At 40.1% G+C, this 24,074-nt stretch overlaps 1 protein-coding gene across 3 annotated transcripts in view; it reads left to right on the plus strand.

Annotated features, from left to right (window-relative positions):
- Positions 1–537: 537 nt before the first annotated feature.
- The window catches only part of CDK5RAP2 (CDK5 regulatory subunit associated protein 2), a 72,501-nt gene continuing 48,964 nt past the window's right edge, over positions 538–24,074 (plus strand). The window contains exons 1-14 of one of the 3 annotated variants that reach the window (XM_042878961.1): positions 538–719; positions 837–898; positions 2,046–2,113; positions 6,243–6,353; positions 7,410–7,486; positions 8,538–8,661; positions 10,690–10,841; positions 12,823–12,979; positions 14,335–14,388; positions 14,799–14,918; positions 15,524–15,616; positions 17,270–17,488; positions 21,947–22,117; positions 22,957–23,130. In XM_042878961.1, the coding sequence (XP_042734895.1) occupies positions 667–719; positions 837–898; positions 2,046–2,113; positions 6,243–6,353; positions 7,410–7,486; positions 8,538–8,661; positions 10,690–10,841; positions 12,823–12,979; positions 14,335–14,388; positions 14,799–14,918; positions 15,524–15,616; positions 17,270–17,488; positions 21,947–22,117; positions 22,957–23,130 (1,635 nt within the window). In that variant the 5' untranslated portion in view covers positions 538–666. The remainder of the gene's footprint in view (positions 720–836; positions 899–2,045; positions 2,114–6,242; positions 6,354–7,409; positions 7,487–8,537; positions 8,662–10,689; positions 10,842–12,822; positions 12,980–14,334; positions 14,389–14,798; positions 14,919–15,523; positions 15,617–17,269; positions 17,489–21,946; positions 22,118–22,956; positions 23,131–24,074) is intronic. The other 2 variants (XM_042878959.1, XM_042878960.1) reach the window with 2 other exon arrangements.

A 24,074-nucleotide genomic window follows, 5' to 3' on the forward strand; every position in this document is an offset into this window, starting at 1 on the left:
ACTGTCCTTATGTTACAGTGCCACAAAGAAAAGCCCTTGCTGTCTGGATTTCTCCACTCCCCTGGGCCAGCAGCTGCAGAAATATCCCTTTCTCACTGGGAAAATCCCAGTGCTCTGACTCAAGTCTAGAATGTCACAGGGAGGTACGTCAGTGCCACAGTCTGAAACGCTGAGGTAGATGTGTGAAGCAAAGCGAGGCCGGCCCTCTGCGTGGCTACGCTCTGCCCGTGACTGGAACTTTGTCGTCAAACTCAAGTATTTCACTCTCCAAGTCTGACGCTGTGACTTCAGTAAAGACGACGGCCCGCTATCGCCGCCTCTCTGTCTGCTTTAAAAAGATGGCGGCTCTGTCCGTCGCTGCTTCTTCCCTCACTCAAGATGGCGCCCACCGCTCTCCTCTGGTGCCCAGCTGGCAGTCACCGCCCCGCTCTGCCCTCAACCAACATGGCGCCCGCTCGTCCGCCTTCTGCCAGTACCCACAACAAAGATGGTGCCTCTCCTTTCGTTCCCATTGTGCCCTCCCCCCCCACCCTCCTCCGCGCTGCCTTCAGCGGCTTCATCTCCGTCGACGCAAAGATGGCGGAAGCGGTTGCGGCCGTTTGAATTCCAGCGGAGCCGCCAAAGCTACGCACAAAGGCGCCGGAGCCGTGGCTGGCTGCGGGCGGTATGGATTCTCTACCAGGGGAAGACGTAACGCTGCCGGTGGGCTTCGAGGGCAGGTAGGCGAGCGGTTCTCAGGGTACGCGGAGCTGAGGTAACCGGCCTGGGCTGAGGAACCGGCCCGCCGCCCCCCGTGGTGCGTGTTGGGCCTTCTTAGCGCCGTGCTTTCTCTGCAGTGTCTCCGCGCTGCCAGACATCTCCCGCGAGGGCCCGCAGCTCGAGCCGGCCGGCTGCCGAGGTGAGGCGGGGCGGCGGGCGCTGCGTGTGGGCTGCGGGTCCCGGCGGGTTGGGAGAGGTGACGGGCGCTGCGCGCTGCCTGTGTGAGGCTGCCCGGCTCCCTTCTGTCTGAACGCCGGAGATGGACTCGGCGCCTCACGCTTTATCTGCTCCCACCTTGAGAACTTTCCCCCTGTGCTGAACAGAAGCTGTAGTTAGATCTATTTTTCTAAATGACGAGGTGTCGTTACGTTCGGCATCCTTCAGGCTGGCTGACAGGAACGGAATAAAGCTTCTGTTGAGATAAAATGGCTGGAAGGTGTTACATTGAGAAGAACTGCTGGTCAAGCTGTTCTTTGTTCTGCTCCGCGAGCCTAAGGCGCGTGTTTCTGATTTGCCTTTGTTCCCGCCTGCATCCAGCGCTGTAACCCGGCTCACCTCGTTGCGCAGAAACGGGGAACGCAGACTGAGCCAGGCTCACCAGGACCTCCTGGCTGCCAAAAGCAAGCAATGATGCTGCTGCTGCCAAATAATGTGACCGTGCTCAGCCTGGGCTCGAGGAATGCAGTTTTGTGATTGTTAAGAATGTTAAAGAGTTAAAAAACAGTTTGCTGGTATTGCCTGGGATGCTTTAAAGACTGGTTACACAATGACTTTGAATGTACTTTAATGAAGTGTTTGAATTCACGTGGGTGTTAGCCTAAGGCCAACCCGAGTGCTATGAGCTGTATACATTCTTGCTATTTTCATTAAGTTTACTCTCATGGGAGCTTTGAATGGAATGATTAGGCAGCCCTGTTAAATGCAGTTGTTGCAGAGCATGCATGCAAGCAGTTTAAATACATGACGTGTTTAGAAGGCATTATGCTTTAGGAATACTGATGCTGGAAGTTTCCAACTTCTAATAGCTTAATAGGACTTCATTCTGATACTGAAGCCTGTTGCAGATGCTCTGAAGGCTTGTGTTTAGAAGTGCCTCTTGTACAGCTTAACTTTGATGTACCTCTTGCTTTAAAAGTTCAAAATTCAGAGGTTTTGATAGACCAGGTACTGGGAGCAGAAAGAAATCCTGACTGTGACTGGAAGGTAATACTAAAACTCAGTGTTTCCAGAGTGAAACCTATCTTGGATTCCCCTGTCTGAACTCATTCTGTCTCTTCAATGTCCAGGTTTACCAGATGTGGCAGAAGACACAGTCTCACCAATCAGAGCTCGGACCATGAAGGACTATGAAAATGTAAGCAGGCTTTTAATGTAAGACTTAGTGACAGAGTTATGTCTAAGGTAATTCTGATATGCTGGCTATGGATTGGGTGTTTTGCTTATGTCACAGGTGTGATCTGTAGGTATTTGTGCTGTCAGCTTCCATCTCTCTGCCTTCATTACCAAAGGCAAAACATTGCTGTAAGGCAGACTAGCCAGCTGCTGCTCTTAAGTTGCGAAACAGAAATTGGCACCATCTGCTCAGAAGTAGATGCAATCACCGGAAATATGAGAGCATAGTTTGCAAGTCTGCAGTTGATTCCTTGTATTTCAAGGAAGCATCAAATTTATCTTCATTTATACCTGCGTAGGATTTTGTGTTCACTGACTATTGCATGGTAACTTGTACTTTTATGTACAAGCTTTTGTTGTAAAAGGTCTTCTATCATTGTGACAATGCTGTAGATAAAGCTGGTTTTGGTGCTTGCTGGAATACAGAGGAAATCATCAGATGCTTTTGAAGTGTCAACTGCATTGAGTAAACTGTTTAAGTTACGAGCTAATTGTTTATGGCTGCTGAGTGATGTCTGTTTGGGTATAGCAGGACAACACTTCCGTAGAATTTTTTATGTTTAGCTCAAGTTTTTATGATTGCTTTACAACTTTGTGGCTTGCTATCTTCAGGATGTGTCAAGTCTTGGTGGTTTTTAGTGTGCTTCTTACTGCCCCTGTTACCCTTAGTAGCACTGCTAAGTCTGAAATGGGCCTTTCTTCTGAACTCTTTCAGTTTTTCTTATTTTTCCTCTGAGGAGAGAGCTGTGCTCTTTGTTTAGAAGTTACAGCTTGCTTTGGAAGGTCTCAGTAAATAACATTTCCTACTGTTTCTATTTCGCTTTTATTTTGGAATATTATCTGGGGTAGGACTCTGCTTTGGCATTAGTATGTGCTTAAAGTCTTTTACTATGACATGCATAAGATCTGAGTCTAAAATATACATTCTGCAAGTGGTTTGCCTCTGTAATGTAATGAAAATGTAGAAGGAAGAATCTGTTGTTGGTTATGTGTGATGGAGAAGTTCTGTTTTCCTTTTGGAGCAGGCAGAAGAATTGGTATCGTGCCTTTTACCATGGTCTGTATTGCTGAGGTGTGTGTTAGAGATGAGCTATGTCAGCCTGGGCGTCATATGGAAGAGGAAAGGCTTTCGTGGTGTGTACAGACCCCTTGTGTTCAGCTAAGCTGTGGGATTTCTTGGAGGTCTTTGTGGTTGCTTACAGTACCAGAATGCTCAAAAATCTCTTAAAGTACTGGCAGAAGAACCTAATGAAGGGTAATGGAGCACACCGGGGTTTCTGCTGCTCCTTTTTTTGAGATTGCAGGTTGCTGGAAGGCTAAAAGTGAGAAAGGGAGCGCTCACTTTTTTGTCCTTGTACTGTTTATTAGCATCCAGGAGCCGTTAGATGTGCTTGGATTGACATCATAAGCCTGCTCTTATCCTGCCTTAAAACAAATCTGAGTTAACGTGTTAAAGGCAGATACAATTCCTGATAGCTCCTGCCTAGAGATGAGTGTGTGTACATCCATATGTGTATTTGCTGATCTTTGGGCTATGCTGTTTGCTCAGGATGTGAGAAGAAAATGAAGGAAGAGTGGGCAAGAACTTGGAAGGAAAGAATGGAAGAACTTGCCTTGTGGTTTGGAGAGACCAGGATGGATGTGGTGACCCTTGAAGGGGGCAGTGGGTGGACCTATGTGGGAAGGGTCTCTTTTATCTCTTTTTGGAGATGGGGAACGAAGAAAGGCAGATAATGCTGGAGGTGTTTATGGTGTGTCGTCGAGAAGCAGAAAACACCAGTGACTTTGAATGCAATTACATGGACAAAAATGAAAGACTTTATTAATAGAGGACCTTGTTATGATTTATTAGATGCTTGTGAGTAGAGTTATTGGAAGCAAGTCAGGATACTTAGTAATTGTCTGTATGTGGTTCTTCGTTTGTATTTTTGTGGGTGGCTTTATTTTTATATATTTATTGTTATTGCCTTTCTAAACCCATTCAGAATTGTGCTGTCTTGTAAAATGGCCTCTGCTGGCAAAAACGGTGCTGTGAAACCACAGCTCCTGTTGACAGATGCTGCTTTGCATAAAAATGGCTCTGTGCAGACTTGGAGAGGAGCTGAGCTGAGCTGGGGAAGTGGTATTTGCTGCCATGGTGCCTGTGGTGTGTAATTTTCCATGCAGTCTATGACATTTTCCTCTGTTTTCATGAAGTCTTTACTGTTTCTCCTCTTTTGTTCTTAAGTACGGACATGAAAACGTATGAAGGCATTAAGAGTGGGTCTGTAAATGCAGAAGGAAGGCAGGAGAGTTGCCATGAAGGTTCCTTTGCGATGTGAACTTGTTCATATTTTATAGGTTGCTTTTTATTAAGCTATAACTTTTAATTGTTGCCTGCTCAAATTCACTTTGCTCGGGGGAACTGAATGTCAGAGGGAACTTATTTCACTTCCTCATTTCTAATGGTACAGTATGTTTGCTTGCCTTCTGCAAAAAGTGTGCTTAAGCTCTTTGGTTCAATTCTGTTGCCACAGAAATACATGAGAATAGAGTTAAGGAACACTGAGATCTGAAATTGTTTTTGTTTGGTTGTTTTTTTTTTTAGCTCAGATCTGTACTGAAAGTATGAAGTGTAGCAGAAGTCCAGCTATTACAACTTCAGTCTTTGATGTTTGGGCTTTTTCTGAATAATTTTCTGATGGCTTTAAAAACAAATAGAACTGCAGGGTGTGCTGTCACTCGTTGCAAATAGGGCTCAATTTTTGGGAGCAAAGCTGATTAAGATGTGAAAGAAACTCTACAGCCTTGCTTCCCTGAAGAAATCATTAATTTTTGTTTACTCCAAATAAGGGCTTCAGTTTTGAGCAGCGCTGAGAGCATTGTGCTCAGTGGGGTGAATCAGAACGCTCACATCCATCCGAATGCTCCTGAATATTCCTTCCAGTTCCTCAAGGTGCCTCGTGATCCTCAGGAGGTGTCATGCTGTAAGCGGTCACCACTTCTACGCTTACAGTTGAAGTTGCTGTTTGTGGTCTTTGGGTTGGAAGCGTAGGGATACAGAAAGGAGGGAAGGATTTGTGTGTGCATTGCTGCTGCTACTGAAGACAGCTTCTGCAGGATGTGTGGATGGGCCACAGAGCTGTTACAGTCCTCTGGATTTCTGGTTGCTTGGGTGATGCTTGCTTGTGAATAATAAAGGGCCCCTTGCTAGGCAGAGATTGCTACACTGGAAGAGATTGTGAGTTCAAGTGGTGAGAGGAGTTGCAGAAAAGAGTCTTCCTAGGCTTACACAAGCTGAGTATTATAAAAATTGCATTGGTAATAATTTTTACAAGTGGTGCTATACTGTTCTGGAAAAGCCTACATAAATGTTTTATTAGGAGCTCTGTAGCATATTAGATTTCCTTTTGCTGAGAGCATCTGACAGGGGTCACGAGGCTTATTTGAATGAATGTTTTATGCTTGGCCTCTTAAACCATTTCAGAGGGAAACTCTTTTTAATGAAACCATCAACTATGTTACTGCTCCTGCTAGTGCAAAAATCATAAGTCCTGAAGGACATGTATCAGAGGCCTTTTTCCCAAAGAATTGTGCTGTGAAACTTATAGGGGTGCATAAAGATTTTATTGGTAGTTGATTTGGCTCTGCTGCCTTGTGTGCCTGTGGCTTTTCCTCCCATGAATGATGCTCCCATCCCATGCTTTTGCTGAGGAAATACTTCTGTTTCGGATTTTGCTTAAACTCTGTAGAGTGGGGAAAAAAGTCCTTGTTTTAGTCTAAGAATGTTCTTTTGGTTTCTCTTATAAAGCCAGACAATGTTTTAGTACTTAGAGAAGGAGTATTGTAAAGAGCACTATATGACAGCATGCAATGCTTATTAAACAATACTCTTCTATAATTATGATTTCAGTGCCAATGTATCAGAGTTTTAAGGACTAAAAATAAACATATGTATGCACACGCATGCATGGCTCACCATGTTGGTTGGATTCCATCCCTTTAATTGTCTTTCACAGTGGAGAGCAAAACCAAGTGGATGCAGTTCTTGCTGTTTGTTTTCGCTGATTTGAAACTCATGATGTAGTTGGCTCCTTTTCTTTCTTTCACAGCAAATCTCCGATCTGAAAAAAGAGAACTTCAACCTGAAGCTTCGTATATACTTCCAGGAAATGCGAATACAGCAGAAGTTTGATGGTCCCACAGAAGACATGTACAAAATTGTATGTGCTTAGAATATCGTAAGATAATTATGTATATCTGAAGAGTTTGTTTAATGGGAAAGCTGCCAGTTTTACTTCTGAATCTCTCAGCTGGAACTCTCAGTATGACTATTTTATTCTGCCCTCTGACTGTTCACTGGAGGAGTCTGCTTCCTTTCTAGCAGTTCTTTAATGGTATTTCACCAACTCTGCGGCAGCCTGCTTATCAAAGGGGCAAACTCTCAAGTCTATGCTGAGCAGTTTCCACTGAAGCATGTAGATGAAGTTGTGTTTGGGTTGTGTATAGCTTCTTGAATTATTGCTCTACGTACCTCTAAATCAGGAATTCATCTGTTTGGTTCCTATCTCAGTTTATAGAAGAGAAGGTGAGGTTTGGCTTTCTTATGTAAGTTTGAAGAAGGATTTGAGTCTATGCATCCGTGGGACAAGCACTTTTTTGTCTGCGTTCTACAAGGCATTCATTTTGGTAATGCAGTGGCATTTAGTCTCCTGTAACGGAATGGAAAATGTAGGGTTTTTTTTGGTGGTTGTCACAGTAGTTAAGTGCATAGCTGCCTAGCTAGGTCATGGTTTCAACTGAATATTGTTAATTGGTCTATTCTGGTCTTCCTACTGTATTCTGGCTTGTCTTGTAATGGCTGATGTATTGAAAATTCTGTCAGCTTGTGTGCCAAGGAGTTCTTGTATGATGTGTTTTCCCAGGCTGTAAGAAAATCATTTTAAAATGATTAAAAGCCTCAATAATTGGTATAACCAGATTTTAAAAAGAAAATCACTAGAAATTATAGCTTCCAAGCTCTAGTAACTCCCAAGTTGATTTGTACCACTTCCCACTGTAGCTCAGCATACACGTGTGCATAGACTTGCTTGAATACAGTGGTCCTAAATGCTTGGCCCTTGTAAAATGTGCCTTCATAAGCTGAAATTGCTATGCTGGCCTTATCCCAGTGATACTTTATTTGCTGTTCCAAGCAAAAGTAATCTATACGGTGACATTAACTTACCCATATGGGGACCCCTGAGTTCTCTGCAGATGCTTTCATTCTTATGTTCTAGAACATCGAGCTGAAAGTTGAGATAGAAAGTCTGAAGCGTGATCTGCAGGAGAGAGAGAAACTCCTCATCAAGGCCTCGTGAGTACCAGTATATTAAAACTGAGTGTTGTTTAAGACTTCTAAGGTCTTGTGTTTGTTTGTATGTGTTTTTTTCCTGATGCTTCTGGAACATGAAGAGTGCAAAGTAGCATTTCAGTGTTTTAAAGTTTTTCCAGAAATTGTCCCTTGTGATGCCGGATAGACATTTTAGTTCTTACACACAATGATGTTGTCACGGAGTAACTTATACAGTGGAATGAAGTTAATATTCTTTTTCAGATAAATGCAGCTCCTTAGTAGAGAATGGGTTAGCATCCCTACTAGCGTTAGCATAGCTCGTATAATAACTCCCTGTAGAGCTGTTTCCTTCTAGATAGCAGTTTCAAAGCGAATCCAAGCTGCCAGTGATAGCTAATGACTGCTACGCAGGCCTCAGTTGCAGTGGAATTTTCTCTGTGGCTGACATTACGTGGCATTGAGCATTGAGTTGTTACTAATTACTTCTTTCAGTAGTTTGGAGTTCCAAGTAGATCCTGCAGACCTGCTAAATTTCCATTTGTAGCTGTAAGAAAGTTTCGTTGGACTTTGAATGGAACCTTGCATGAGTTCATAATAGAACATGGAATTTAGAGTGAAATCATAAACAAGTGCTCATCCTTTGCTTAGTGAGGAAGTATGAGAGAAGAAGGAGCTGGTAAGGAATTACTAAAGAAGTGATTAGGAGAGGTATCTGCAGCTACGCATCTTCAGTTTATTCCAGTGCTGTTGCCTGTAGGTAATACAGTTCTATTGAAGGCTTGGTACTTTACTTGAAAGCTTTAAAAATATGCAGGAAATAGTAACTATTTTTCTTTGTGTGCTTATTCATTGTGACAAGGCTTGTGTGGAGCTCTCATTGCTGTACATCAAGCAGAGACTATACCACCAAAGTTGTTACTTGCTGTGTAGATGTTTGTATTTTCGCCTTACAGTGACAAGCAGGTACAGATAAAGTAGAAAGAACTTCTTTGTAATCTATCGGCTGCTTTCACTAAAACGTTTTCTACTTTGATATGCAATGGGATTTCTATTATATATTATGGCCTTTCAGAAAAGCAGTTGAAAGCCTGGCCCAGGGTGGTGATGCTGAAATACAGCGTGTGAAAGAGGAGGCACAAAAAAAGTTACAAGAAATGGAAGGAATCTTGACTGGCAGAATAAACCTTCTGGAGGAGGTGAGTGCCTAAAATGGAATGAATAGTTAGGAATCTGTACTTTGTACTATTATCTGAGATTTGATACTGTGATAGATCTGTATTTTCAAAATTGCTTCAGCTTTCATGGGGAAATAGCTAGTGCAAATGCAAGAGGAAAAGAAAAGAGGGGAAAACCAAAACAAACAGTGAAAGGGAAAGTACCATTAGCTACTCTTAAAGCACTGAACAGGAGGATAGCAATTCTTCAGGAAATTCCTACCTTTGGATGCTGTTTGGATATGTTCATAACAGACCTTTAAGTCTTGAGTTCCAGTGAAGCAGCTTTGTTTCCAGAGCTGCAATCTCTGTTTAGAGGAAGAGGGGCTGCATTCTGGACACTTGTTCTGGTAAGGTCTCAGCTTCATAAATAGCTGAAACCACTCTGTAGGAGCTCCTGTCATGTAACTGACACAGTTTACTCCTGTATTTATTTCTGAGCCATTGCTGATATCTTAACAGGGGAATTGCTTCGTGTTTTTCTTGTTTCATAGTGTATAGGCACCACGAGGAAAAGAATTGTCTCCGTATGAATAACATGCTTCCTCAGAAGCAAGGAGACTTCTCTTCCTTGTAAAGAACAAATCAGATATTGAATGGCCTGTGCTGGCTGGAAATATTTAAGCTCTATAAATAAATTCATAGTTGTTTTGCATCATTGAGTGCGTATACTTAGGTAAAGGATTATGTAACTGTATCTTTTGAGAGAATAGAGATCTGGTGCTCTTTTGTGAGTAAATAAATAGGACAAGGTTAAGCTCCAGTGTTTGCTTTTCAGTCTCTAAAGAACGATTTGGTCATAGAAGATATTGTAGCAGGCTCATAATGCTATTTTCTATCGGATTAAGCAGTGAGCTCCTTCAGAGCTGAGCTGTGGGGATTCACCACGACCTTTTCTTTAGCAGAACTGGGGTTTCTCAAAGCATTCCTTGTGCTATTGCCAAGGTAGAAAATATCCTAAATTACTGATTGTAAAAGAAAATGATTGATCAGACTGGCGTTTCCTAAATCTGACATGTAGAGTAGCAGATATTATCTCACAGTGCTATAGTATTTTCTGTAGCCTGAAGGTAGGGTTGGCCTCTGACGTGAATTTTATTATGCTGGTGAATGTAAATACTGCAGAGCAGTGTTAGTCTCTTGCTCATGTAATGCTGTGTAGGTACACAGATCCAGGTGTGATTTTCCATTGGAGTTTTTCTCTGAAAGATGAGCCCTGATGGGGAGGGGAGAGGAGCAGTGAATTCTAGTGGAGAAGGGCTTTTTCTTCACACCCTGTTCCTCAAGAGATCATCTTTGGAGGGGAGGGGGTTACTTGTTAGGCTTCAGGGAGGCTGATAGATCATAGAAAGCACAACTCAGCGAGCACAGCAGGGAAGCTTACCACAGAAAAATGAAGATCTGAAACAAATGTTATGCAGTATGTGACAGGTTGCTTTTGTGCATTTTTGTTTTGTTGGTGCTTTTTGTTCCAGTCAACTTCTAGTGATCCAGCTCACTGGGCTGGGGAACGTCTGGGTGTTTCCTCTATTTCTGTTGCTGTCCAAAGGAAACTTGATTTGTGCTCTATCAATGCTTAATCAATCATCTTGGAGTTCCAGTCAGCTACAGTGAGGCTGTGAATATTGATTTTTATCCCTGATTGAATAAAACCTCCTTTAATTTCCGCCTGTTTCTTACGGCGGTGGGAGGATAGTGGGGTGGATTCAAATTATTTTAAAGCAAATTATCATAGCTAAATCTAAAGCCATAGCACAGGGGCACTTCTGTTTCTATTTCTGCTGTTGGGTAAGGAATTTGATTTCTACTTTGAAATGAACTTCCCGTCTTTATGTACCACAGCAAATTGATTAACCTGAACTTTTCATGTCTGTATTTTCAAGGAGTGTTTGCAAAGTGATTTGCTTGAGATTAAATTATCAGTGCATGAAAAACTTCTGTGAGCATTTTGTTCTTATAGGCATCAAAATGTTTTTGTTTTTGTTTTTTTTTAAATTATTTTAACTACAGAATCTTAAAGCTGCCCAAGAGGAGGTGGAGAAAGCCATTGCAATGGCAGAGAAGGAGAAAGCATTGAGAATTGTTGCTGAGCAGAAACTTTCTTCACTTGCAAACGCTCCTGCAAAGGATCTGGATATGATTGCAGGAAATGAGAAGGACAGGTCAGGACACTTGCTGGTGATATTTCTAACCAGATGAAAGTTCTTTTACTGTTGAAGTGCAAAGAGTCAGCATGGGTACAGACTGTAATGATTTGGTCCTTTCCTGAGATAGATGAGTGTTACTAGATATGCTATCAGCTTGTAAATGAGTGCAGCAACCGGTTTACATGTTGCATGACAGCAAAATCTTTAAAAGATGTCTGAAAGTGTAAAAGAATCAATGTGCATGTGACATGGTGTCCTGCTTTAAAGCTTTTCTGTGACTGCTTTCTTGTTTTCTACTTCCTGCTTTTGAGCCATTGCTGAAGTAGAGATGCACTCTTATGTCTGTGTTCGCTTGCAGCTTTCGTAGTGCTTACATGCACTTCAGTCTTGGTGTGTCTATTGAGGTTGGTAAAATCTAATGGGAAAAGGAAAATGTGAGCTGTATGGCTTTGATTATGCTTTGCAAAGCCTTGGTTTTGCTTAGTTTGGCAGGTAGTTGAAAAGATGCCCGAGTTGTTCTTCAGGCAGGGGGATGTGTGCAGTCAGATCTCAACGCTTGGAGGACTGATTTTATTTTTTAAATATATTTAGGATAAAATCTTGTTAACCCAGTAAAGCTTCTGTAACTTGGGTATGTAAGCCTGGGGAGGACATAAGAAGAATGTTATAATTTGTAATGCTTTGGAGTATCCTTTCCTGTCCTTTTCTCACTGAACCCTGAAGTTAGCTGCTGAGCCACTGCATAATTGGTCTGCCCTGGTAATGGTAAGATATGTTGGCCTGAGGCTTTCATTTATCAATTTAATGGTACAGTAGGACCAAAGTGAGGTTTGTAGTGTTTGTCAGCCAGCTTTTATGTAAATGTACAGATTGAAAACTGCCGATCTGAACTGCAGTATCATAATCTGATGAAATCGTTCTTACTGCACGTTAAGTGATACTGCAGTGATTGTAACTTGGCTGTTAGGCAGTCTTCTTCCCTTTGCCTTTATTTTCCCTGTCCTCTTTCAGTCTCTTAGACCTCCATGGGTACACGGTTGCTTTCCTGAGTGATACGAGCTGAAGGAGTGTGTTACAAAAGCAATTCCTTTCCAATGTACTTCAGTTTCCAGCTCTAGAGCTTGTGTGAAAACAGTGCTTCAAGTGTGGGAAGAAATTGTCAGTACTGAATCACTGAAATGAAGGCTGTGTAGAGTAAGGAGCTCTTCTGGTGATCTGTACTGGCAGGATCCCCTGTCACTCTATGCTGACATATCTGAGCATTTGCAGAATCGGAAAAACAGTGCTGATGGAGGAAGGCATTTGATTCCTTGAAGTGAACAAAGTACTAACGTGCAACACTTCAAACTTATCTGAAAGTAGCACATAGGGAGTTGGTGCTGTATTAAAAAGATCCTTTCGCCATCTGGGTTGCAAAACACTAAAAGATCACAGCTGGCATCTTATGCCAGAAAGTTTTCAGGTATAACCCTTACGTCTGTCAAAAGATGGTAGCATTGATTTTAATTAATCAAGACTGGAGGTGCTGAGATGTGTATCTGACTGATGGAGGTAGCCATGGCCTAATTTTGAGGAGGTTGTGTGGAACTAGGATCAACTTTAGCCACAAATACAGGTGATGGTACTTGAGGGACCCCTTCATGATGGTATGTAATGATGTGTGTAGGAAGTGGAATGCATTGATAAGCTTTTGTGTATAGGGTAATGGAAACAAAATGTTGAAGCTTTAAGCATTTATGTTTAAAATAGTTTTGGAGGAAAAGAAAAATGAGTGCTTTGCAGATAGCTCAAATGTGTTTGTTGCTTGCTTCAAGTGAATGGCAGCTTTTCTAGCTTCTCTGGAGGAGAGTGGGTTGTGGAAAGAAAGGCTCCCTCAAGTTCTACAAGTATTGTCTGGAGTCTTCAGCTAGGAGAGCTGCCTGCAAGATGTACTGCAGTAACTGTGGAATTGCTGGTAGATTGTGCAAGATTAACACGAAAAATCTTACAATTTTAGACTTATAGAGCAACTGAATCTGTCTTTGAAAAGTAAAGAAGCTGCAATTCAACATCTTGAAGAAAACTCTCAGTGCGGACCTGGTGATGGGAGCTTAGCAGAGAAAATTGAAGAAGCTACCATTGCTTTGAGGCGTGAAAAAGACAGTGAGATAGAGGTGAGGAAACTGTTGCACAGAGTAAATCTGGTAAATCTCACCTGGTCTGGGATTCTGAAGGCTTTGTGCATGGCAATATGTGAGTGACTTAATAATACAAAATCCTTCTCCACGTTTATTCCTTTCTCCCTTTTTCATCCCCTAAACATTCACTGTTTATACTGTGTTTTGGCAGCCAGTATTCATTGTTACCAGCCATGCTTTTCATTCTTTCAAAGAGAGATAATTTCCCTCTACTTTATACTTGTTTTGTCATAGATACTGTGTAATTGCTTTACAGAAGTATGTATTTTAAAGAAAAGCTAAATGTTACTAGATCCCCACCAGTAGATGACAGAACTTTTACAGTACTGTAAGTTAAGAGTGTGACCTGAGAGTTTGTTTTAGGAAGATATTTCTGTACTCTTGTTTGGAGGAAAAAGCTTTATTGAAGGAGATAAGTGTTAAAAGATTGTCGTGAAATAAAGTGAAAGCATTGCTGTTAGCTTACAAAAAGTTCCAAAAGTTGTCATTGCATTTCTATTGTCTCTTTAAGAGAAGAACAGATACCTTGACAGCTTAAAAGCAGGAATAAGTCTGAAGCCTTGCTTTACTTGGTTGTTTGCTTTTCCATTGGTTATTCACACTAACAAAACAGGAAGAAAAAAAGAAATTATGGAGGCTGTTGTGCTTCTGAGAAAGATTCATCTCTTTTTTGGGGGGGATGACAACAATGATGGCAACTTCATAACAATCAGCACAGAAACACCTTTTTGTTTCTGTCAGGAATAGATGAGAGCCTTCTTCAACTGATCTGAATTAGAGCTTCACTTCTGGGTCTTACTGGAGTGAAATCAATGTGTCAGGAAGGACTATCCTAGATCCACAAGATTATTTTGTGTCAGGGTGAAAGCGGAGTCATCTTTAATCATTTCCAAGCAAATGGACAGACTATCATCCTTTTGGGATATAGAACTAGAGAAAGAAAGCTGAACGTGTTTGGTGCACAGCTCCATTTTTATATAGGATTACTCCTCTTTAAAAACCAATCTTCCCCAGAGAAAAGCGCTAATTAAAATCTGTGTTAAAAGGATCCTGCTGACGTGGCTAAGTGTCAAAAAAAAGCACTTCTATTAGCTTACCAAGTAGAATTGTCCTGTCTCTCATTGAAGAACACTGTTTTCTTTCATACCATGCCCAGATACATCTGTAGGGTACCAGGAATCAACTATGCATTCCTGTCTAAGTGTTGACTGTAGTGCAGTTCTGAAACACATACAGTGTGTTTTTCCTCAAAGTTCTTTTTTTTTTCCAGTTTTAATGCTTAATGTGTTGCTTCTGTGTTTAGAATCAATGTACCTGTTTTGTTTTGATAGGCTATTAAGATGGAACTTAAAAATGAGAGAAATTCCTTTGAAAAAAAAATCCAGGTAAGTCCTAGTTGTCTTTCTGTATTTTTTGCTCCATGCAGTGTGTGTTGGGATATCTTCTGTTATACATTCATAAATATGGAGAAGTCTTGGCTAGGGAAGTAGTGAAGCAACTCCTTTGGTTGATTCTTTTTTTCCGGTGGCAGGAAGGATTCCCCTTGTGTTTGAAGCAGTTTTCAGTGAAGCTGAAAGGCACTCATGAAATATTAAAGCTCTGTGGCTGGTACTCATGGCCAGCACATCATTAGGTTTCTTTTACTATATTCCAGGCTTATCTTTAAGATGATGACTTGCGTTTGGGATGTATTTAATATTAGTAATTTGAATTATAAGATATAAGAACTTAGAGTCTCTACTTATTAATCTGCTGCAGTAAGAAGTTAATGCAACTTGCTCATAATCTAATTTAGTCTCTCGAAGAAGAGTTGCAAGAGAGGGAAAATGAGCTTGCTGTTGAAAAGAAGAATGGCTTGAAAAGGGATAAAACCATTCAAGGGCTAACTGTTGCACTAAAAGCAAAGGAAAAAGAGGTATGATGGCTATGATCTTGCTTGTTTTTAGATCCATTGCTGAATGTGTGTGCATGATGTACCTGTGTCAGGGATTGTTTTCTCTCCCTTTAACTGTTTAGGAAGCTTCTAGTAGATTCTAAATTGCTGCTGTCATGCATGTAAGCAGTTCTCTTTGTTATCTATAGCTTTGGGCCTTCAGCTGGAGGGGAGAGGAAAAAGGTACTTAACTGATGCTTTCTCCTTAAGAACTTAGAGGAAAAATGATTTCATTTAAACACTGCTGTTTATCAGCTCTGAGAGCCACTTAAAAGGTATGAGAAGTATTTTTTTGTTGTTGAGTGAGTAGAGCTGTCATAAAAAAAGGTGAAATAGTAGGTCAATGTCAGACGAAATTCGAATTTTATGGAGGAGAGGGAAGTGTTTAACTTGAGTGATAGGAGTGTAGTGAGTAGGGTGTGAGGCAAGAGTTTCTTTATGTGGGATTTATTATGATGCATTTGATCTTAAGAAATCTTTGTTTTGCGTAGTTGGCTGGATGGATAATGAGGTGCTGGGATGGCTGTTACTGAGTCGCCATCCCTTGAAAATAACTTTGTGTAGTGTTCATTTTACTTTACTTAAAGAATGAAGAACTTGCTTCTGAAATTGAAGCTCTCAATACTTCGTTGGCTAAGGCAAGAGAGGCAACTCATCAAGCACACATCCAAAAATTCAAGGTAAACAAGCAGCTAATATGGCTTTCCCTTTCTCTGCACCTTCCTCCTCTGTATTTCCACATAACATGTATTACTTTGTGTTTGAAAGTAAAGGATTGGAAAATAGTTCAAAGAATTGGTATTTTTGTATGTTCATTTTTTTTTAATGTAACACATTTTGCCCAAGGTAATTGTTTAAATGATTGAATCTTAGGATATCAGACTTCTTGGTTCATTTTCTTCTTCTATAACAACTGAGAACTAAGTAAGAAATACGTAGAAGCACGAGTTGAAGATAAAGGTGCAATAACGTGTGGAGTTGAGATTATACTGAGGTCTCTGAATTGAATGTTTCTGTTCTTCAAAAACTGCAGTAACAGCTCACCCTTCCACATCAGCAGAATTAAAAAGGACCTGAGATGCTTGTTTGTAGTTGTATTTCTTCATATAATCAATGTGAAGTCACTATTTAAAAAATAGTCATCTTTCTGCAACATCAGTTTCACTTTTGTATGTGCAAGGGAGAGATGACTTCGTGATGATAACGAGTGTAATATGTAAAACAGGTGGAAGTAAAAAATTGTCTTTCAAAACAGACCACGTAATGTACACCAGCTAATCTTAAACAGAAGCCTAGAGAAAGGTAGACTTGCTACTTTCAGTAATTAGTATTAATGGCAGTAACGACTCCCATTATGATGATTGTTCATCATTTGCTCTCAAATCAGTGGAAATGGAAGAGGTTGATATATTTGCTTCTGCAGTGTTCACCTAAGCTTTGTAACTGTCTGTATTGGGTTTTGATTTCAGTATCTAATTGAAACAGTAGTGTTTAGTTCTCATAAAGCACCTCCACTTTTTTTTTCCAAAAGAAGTTTATTTCACATAAACCTGAATTTAAGTGTACAATACTGAAACAAGTACATCCTGTGTTGTCTCTGAGCCGCTTTGTCCTCTGTGTAAAACTGTAGGGGTTTTTTTGCTGTTTAATACCACACAATTACTGCTTTATGAAATATTAGTCTAATTTAACCCTATTATTTTTGAGCTTGATTATTTTTGAGTTCTGGGTTTAAAAAACGTGCAACTAATCCTTCCTGCCCACAAACCCATGTTGCACAGTGTGTGACAGAGCAGGCCTTCCTCAGTACTCTGCTCCTTAGCTGCAAACTTGAGGGCAGTTCTCTGTGAGTAGATCATAACCTCAGCTCCTGCCCCCTTGTTGTGAACTGGAGGCCTGTTGGAACAGAATGTGAGAGGGAAGAAATCACACTTGGTATTTTATATACCACATATGTGTATGATTTGATAACTTCTTGGCCTAGTCTGGATTCAAACTGACCCCAAAATAGCAATTTTATGTAATGAGAGCTTTGGGAACCAATAATAATACAGTCTCATTTATGCTGTGGATTCCTTTGCACGTCAGCCTTCATCTAATTTTTACTTATCTGAGACTTTGTCTTATGTTAGATGTCACTGAAAGCTTTGTTACGTTGGATACTTGAGACAATGTTCAGTATAATGTTGGTATGTTATTTGGGTGACTCACTAGATTTTGGTATCAGAAACTTAAAGTAGTAGAAAGAGTACATGTGGGGAAAGCAACAGCTGTAAAACTTGCAGGATGTACAAAGTACCTGTATAGGCTTTGACTGCTGCTTTATGTTTCAGGGTGCTGAGGATTATCAAGCTCTCCTGATGGAAAAAGAGACCCTCTTAGCAGAGCTGCGTTCAGAAAACCTCACAAAGGATGCTGAGAATCGTAAACTACAACGGAGGATTAAAAGGACTGATCAAGAGCTGAATGATCTGAATTTAGAAAGAGAGAAAATGGAGAAGGAGCTGGATGAAGCACAGCTGCAGAAGAGCAGAAGTGACAAAACCATTAATGTTATTATCATTTTTTTCCTTCATTAAGTTTAGAAATGCTGTGTTTGCTTGTTACAACCATACCCTTTTCTAACAAATTTAAATTTTTAACTGGTGCTTTTTTGGAGAGGCAAATGTATTTGCTCAGTGTTCAGAAGAATGTGGCCAGGAAGACCAAGGAAAATTCTGGCACTTAGTCTGCACAGAAAAGTATTTTTTTAAATCTTACTTTGATAGCCTTGGTTATGTCATAGCTAACTAAAATGGTTAGCCTTTATAAGCAGTGAATGGCAGCTGTTTGCTACCATTTTCTGATTGCAGTCTGAACATGCCTGACACAGATGTATGTATTATTTCTGCTGTATTTACTATGTTACATATCTCCTTTGTCTTAATTTGCAGTATATGTAAGTTCTAATGCAGTGCAAGAATAAGAAGCCTGTTGTTGCAGCCTGGAACTTCAGCTTGCTTTTCACTATCATAGCTTGGTCACTGTAAAGGCTGTATAATTAATAGCAATTTTTGCTTGTAAAATCCCAAAACCACAACTTGCTGTATATAAGAAAAAAGGTGTGTCTGTTCCTTAATCTTAATATTCTCTTCAGGGCTTTCTTGAGATGTGAGGGTAGATGTCTTGACAAGCTCTTCTCCCAGCCTGCACACCTCATGCAACAAAGTGGATGGTTGGGCTGAACTCTTTTCTTCCTTTTGAGGAAAGATGCGCATTCTGCTGAGTGCAGGCATTAAATACTTCTCCCCTCTCTTGCAATGCAGATTTTTCTTTCCTAAGGGCAGCACCTGCATGATGCGCAGACTCCTGCCTGGCTGCGAAGGCTGATAGTTTTCAATTAAAAATTAGCCTCTTTCTACCTTAAATAACATAAAAGATCAGATGAGCTTGTACTTCTTTAGTTTATATTTTGCCCTAATTATTGAGTAAGGACTTTATTAAATACAGTGTGTAGATACGGAAATTGCTGCCCTTGCAATATCGCTTAAAACCAGTAGAGGGATCTCTTTACCTACAAAGAAAGAAGATCTTTTCCCCCCCAGCCTGCTGTATTTATTTAACTTACAGTTTGGGTTGATTGTCAGCTGTGGTTAGGCTCCTGTCACACGGTCTTTATCTTTGCTACGCTTTGAAATTTCTTTTGGGTGTTGAGGTTAAGGGGAGAAGGAACAGGTAGCTGTAAAACAGCCACAAAGAACATATTTTATTGATTTAAGTATTTTGTCTTTAACTGTCTTCTCTATTCAGAATCTTTTTTCATCTTTAAGGGGAGCTAGAATATAAATCTGTATGGGAAAAGCACGAAAAATAGGACTGAGTAGGGATTTGCCAGGGGATTCAAAGTTACTGGTATTACAGAAATCTATTTGACTCCATTATGTCCAAGTTTTTCATGTAAATGACTGGTTCCTTGGGGAAAAGCATTCCTGTCAAAAGATGAGCAGTCTTATAAAAATCATATCCCTAACCTATTTCCTACTCCTTGCAGAACAGCTGCTTCAATTTCAGAGTTGCCAGTACGTTTGGGTAGAGCAAGGCTGCCTGTGAAATGTTGCCCATTAAGTAGTAGATATGTGGGAGTAAAAAAATATGCTGTGATATTTCACTGTTTGACAAATAGGAAACCACTTCAGTGATCTGATGCAAACCTCTTATGAGACAGCCCTAAAAATCCTATTCTGTTTATGCCCTGTGTTACCTATTTATCAGTGTTTCTACGCTGTTATGACCGGTCTTGCTAGCTTTATTCTAAGCTGTCCTACCTCTTCCTCTCACTCAGGGAAGGTTTCAGTGACTTTTCACCTACAACGTTGTTCACCTACATCGTAATGGCAATTCTTTTCATTATCTACTTAAAATGAAGAAGGCAGATGAAGGGGAGGAAGGGGGAGAAGCAAACCTCTGGGTGAGGTTCTTCTGCCTGAAGGTGATTTGGGCATTACTGTCCTGCAACAGAAGATGCTTAAGCTGAGTTAAGGCTGCTGCGTGTGAGCTGGTCATCCGAATGGCCCTCAGCATGGCTCTTCTGAAGCAGCACGTGTTCTTGATGTGTTGTCCCTGGCACTGTGGATTGGATGCTCCAGCTTTTTTGTGTCAGCTTAAAAACTTTTTTAGTTCAGAGTTTTCCAGAAGCTGCTGTTGAGTTCTGCATCTGCACTTTAGATCTTTGAAACAAGAAGCTTTGGGCATTTATTCTTCTGTACAACTGATGAGGAGTAAGCATCACCATGTTCTACTTGTCCACCATCTTGCTACATATATAACATCTAGTTTTTCTTGATCAAAGCCTTTGTCCAGCCTCAGGTCATTCAAGCACTTTAACCATTGTCTCTCCAGACCTGTATATAGACAATTAGAATTTACTTGCTAGTTGCTCGTATTTGTTCACTTGTCTGGGAAGTGCATAACTCACTAGGTAGGATTTATTATGGAGTCTTCCTGCATGTAAGTTAGGCTGAGGGGGAGGTTTTGTAGCTTCATGACTTAATTATCCACCAGTCTGCTCCCCATCTGATGAGGGGGAGGCATCTGCACCAGTCTTTGACGTTATTGTGTTTCACATTCATTTTTCTTAGTTCAGCTATCATTAATCATAGGAAAGTCTCTTGGGGAGAAAGGTTGGCAGAAGGAATAGCAAAGCTTATGCTCTGAGAACGTAGGTACTATATTATCCTTGCAACTCAATGTATAGAAGCCAGAAAATTTTCTCTAAGACAATTTGAGTGGTCAATGAGTTCAAGTGACCTGCTATAGTGATGGATAGTTTTGTGTGTTACAGAATTCCATCTCATGCAAAGAAAATAACTTTCAATCTCAACTCTTAACTTGTTTGGAGAAGAATTTAAGGGAATATTGGAGGCAGAAATACTGGAGGCAAACTCTCACAGGCCCTTCCATTTCCTGCAATAATGTGTATTGCCAGTCCAGCTCTTTCCCTAGCTCTAGCCATAGTGTATGTGCTGCTTTAGAGGCAGAAATGTAACTTCTGTGCCTGACAAGTGTTGTACACTGAAAAGTCTGAGGCTACGTTATAGGAAGTGTAGTACTATCATTGCCAACAGCATGTTTTCCATCTACGCACGTCTGCATTTTCTCTTAAATCTATTTATGGTCTTCATAAAGAGAAACCACAGAGGAATAATTGCTTGAAGTTCCAGGACAAGTCACAAGTGTCTCTTTCAAATTTACTTACTGACTTCTGATACAGTAGCTCGAAGATGACATAAAAATAAAAAGGAGTCAACTTTGCAATGCATCATGAAAGTCATAATGTTACAATTAGCCCTTGACTTCCAATTGCTGTGTAGGTGATGTGACCCACGTGAAGATGTCAGTAGCTGAAAGCCGGAAGGTTCTGACGCTACTTCCACTCTGTAATTTGCAGTTAGTAAAGATGGAATGGAAACATATTTCAGTTAGTGTGTATTTACAAAAGTTGGAACTGATGCTGTTGTCCTCAGTTTTCTTAGGCGAGCAAGTAGTTATTTTGGTGATGAAAAAATTATTAGTTTGCAGAACTAAGTGCATAAGTTTACCCATTCTTTGAAACAAAACAACGTTTGATGAGGGTTTTTGGGAGCTATTAGGAATGTTTTAGCTGATTCCTGATAATGAAGCTAAAATTAAGCAAGTAAACCAAAACGAGTTGCAAATGACAATTTGTATTTAATGTGCAAAACAGACATAAAGCAGGGAAGTAGTAAAGTGTTGCTAAAGATTTGATGTGAACCTGCATGAAGCAAGGTAATTAAGTTAAAAAAAGGGCATAAAGCAGTTTGTAAAGAGAATGCAATTAAAGTGTCACTAATACTATTTCCCTGTACCTAGGATAAGAAAACTATTGAATTTTAAATCCCAGTGGAGGTAAAAGTGAAGTTTATAGGTGACTACCAGATGTGCAAACTATTTAAAGGGCTTATGATACTCCACAAATGGGCCCTTTTTGGAAATGGAAGGAAAACAAATTAATTTGAAGATGTGGGCTCTGTTAGCCCATTTTTTGTGTCTGAGGAGAAGTTTGGCATGAAAACAATGTGGAAATGGCACAGCTCATCTTGGAGCTGCTGGAAGGGAAAAGAGCAAATGTCAAACTGAATCAGCCATAAACAGTTTTTTCTTATTCCTATCAAAATAATAAGCAGACTCAGAAGTGAATGTTGTGACAGTAGCAACTTGTGTGTGTGTGTGTTATTCGTAACAGCCTTGGTGTCCATTCATTCAGTGTGAAAAGCATTTAAACTAGAACAGTCTAGATTTTTAAGAAGCAATGCTGGTACCTTATCTAAAAGTTGTCTTGAACTGTATTTATAGATATTAAGAGAAAGCTGTAGACTTCAGTACGTTCACCAGAACATGCAGTGCTATGTGTAATCTAAAGTAATAGAAAGTTAAGCTATTAATGTGATTTGTCAATCTTGAACTTTTATTAAAATCGATTTGCTAAATATTCAATTTCATTTTTTTGGTAGGATCTCAGGAATCAAGTAGAGAAATTACACGGTGAAATGGCTGAGAAAGAAAAAGCTGTTGAACATCATTACAATATTCTTTTGAGCGAAAGCAATCAGAAGTTGCAGAGCCAAGAGCTACTTATCAAGCAACTAACAGACAACGTCAGTCAAAAGGATCTTTTGCTTCAGGTAGGCAGACCTGAGTCGAAATGAAAAATGTGAAGTTATCATTTGGCTTTGTATGAGGAATGATTACAAAGTCCCATTTGTATTTGGATTTGCTGTTGATTTTGATGATAATCCTTCACTTCTTATAATACTGTATTTGCAGAATGGACATATAATTATGAGGATCTGTGCCATTAAATAGATTTCTTACTAAGGTTATATTAAACGTTTGGACAGAGGGGGGAAAGAGCTTTTCTAATATTTATGCAGAATTTTCACTGCTGTGATAAGATACTTAAAAGCTTTGCAGTGCCTATGATTTACAATTTGTGCAGAGACCAGAGAAAGTAGGAGTTGAGGAATAGGTATGGATAGTGAAACATTTTCTCTCTCTTTTATATGGGGAAGGGGGGGTGCAAAGAGCCAACTCCAAGCAAAGTATGTGAGGTAGTAGGTGCCTGAGTGTTTAAGGTCTTGCTCAAAGCTGTTATAGCTGGAGGTATGATCCTGAGCAGTACTGATGGCACTCAACCAGCACTGTGACAGCCGGTAATTGAGGTTGCTCTGCACCAAAGTGCATGCATAAATACTGCTGAGTTTTCAGATTTAATCAGCATTTTTTCTTTTTTCTTTTTTTTTAATTTTTGTTAGTATTTGAAGCATTGAATGGCTGGCTGAAGCTTTTGTTTCTTTTTCTTTTTTCATTTCTGTTTTGCTGTGTTGAGCTTCTCTTTTGTAAGATTTATAAAGAACGTACTGGATCATCCTTGGTTATTTCCTCCGTTTTGTTTCTGTGTATATTTTACAGTATAAAACCAGAGTGAGTTTTGCCAAAACGTCTCATTGTTTTCTTTTGTTAGAAATCTGATGAAACAATTAAAGAAAAGGAAGCAGAATTGCAAGAGCTGCTGAATAAGTACAAGAACCTTCTAAGAGACAATCAAGAACTTGAGCTGAAAAATGAGGGCTTGGTAAAGGAAAAATATGCTGCACAGTCTGAACAGTCAGTCATCAGGATAGTCAGAGAGTTAGAGGTGAGTTTCACAGAACTGTGATCATTTGCAGCTAAATACTTTGACATGAAATTAATGACCATTTTCCCTTTGTCTTCATGCTTATGGATTTGTGTGCGTTGTAATTCATCCATGTAGCAAGGGGCAGCTTTCCTTTCAGACCAGTGCCATTTCGATCTGTAACGAGATGATAACAGTGACTTTATTAGTAGTCGAGTTATTATTTTTAGATTGCTTGAAATGTTTTGCAAGCCTATGACTGTGATGCTCTTGATTTGGTATTAAAAGTGTACGTAGAATTGTGCACTGATGAACTTGTAAACTTGACTCTTGAAAAGTGCATAAAATAATTTGTCTGCCTACCATACACGTGTAGAGTTTTGTGGTCATTAGGGTATGGATACTTCTGTCAATGAGGAAGTGTCTCTGCTACTGAAGAGCAATGCAAAGGAGAGCTTGTGCCCTCCTAATAGGAAAGGGGAAGGATGAAACGTATCTAATGAACATAAAAGAGAAGGGACCTTGAGTATAAGAAATCAGAATACAGGTACAGTTACATTTTTCCCCCTCTATTTTGGCACTAGCCAAAGGAAAGATTAAGAACTGACAAGAGGTTTTTGAATCACTTGCTGACTCCATCAGTGCATTGTTTCTTGTTGTGTCCAGATTAGTGGAGATAGAAGTTTCTTTTAGAGATACATTCTGTTTTTTGTATCACTTGCAATATAGTCTGTTAAGATCTCCAAAAGGATTATGCAAAGCAGCAAGAACTAGAGTGGTTCTTCCTTGTGGTGGAGAAAGCTATTTCATTTCTTTAATAATAAATCGGTCACTAATGACACTTTACTGAGGATGTTTAAAATGAAAAGAGCCAATGGCAAAGGAAACATGAGTACTACGTGTACTGTCACATTCTGAGAACACTAGTGATGGAATGTTTAATATGGTAGGGACCAGATTGCTAA

The sequence above is a fragment of the Lagopus leucura genome, unplaced genomic scaffold (assembly GCF_019238085.1).
Source record: "Lagopus leucura isolate 7727_CA_CO unplaced genomic scaffold, USGS_WTPT01 Super-Scaffold_100022, whole genome shotgun sequence".
NCBI lineage: Eukaryota > Metazoa > Chordata > Aves > Galliformes > Phasianidae > Lagopus > Lagopus leucura.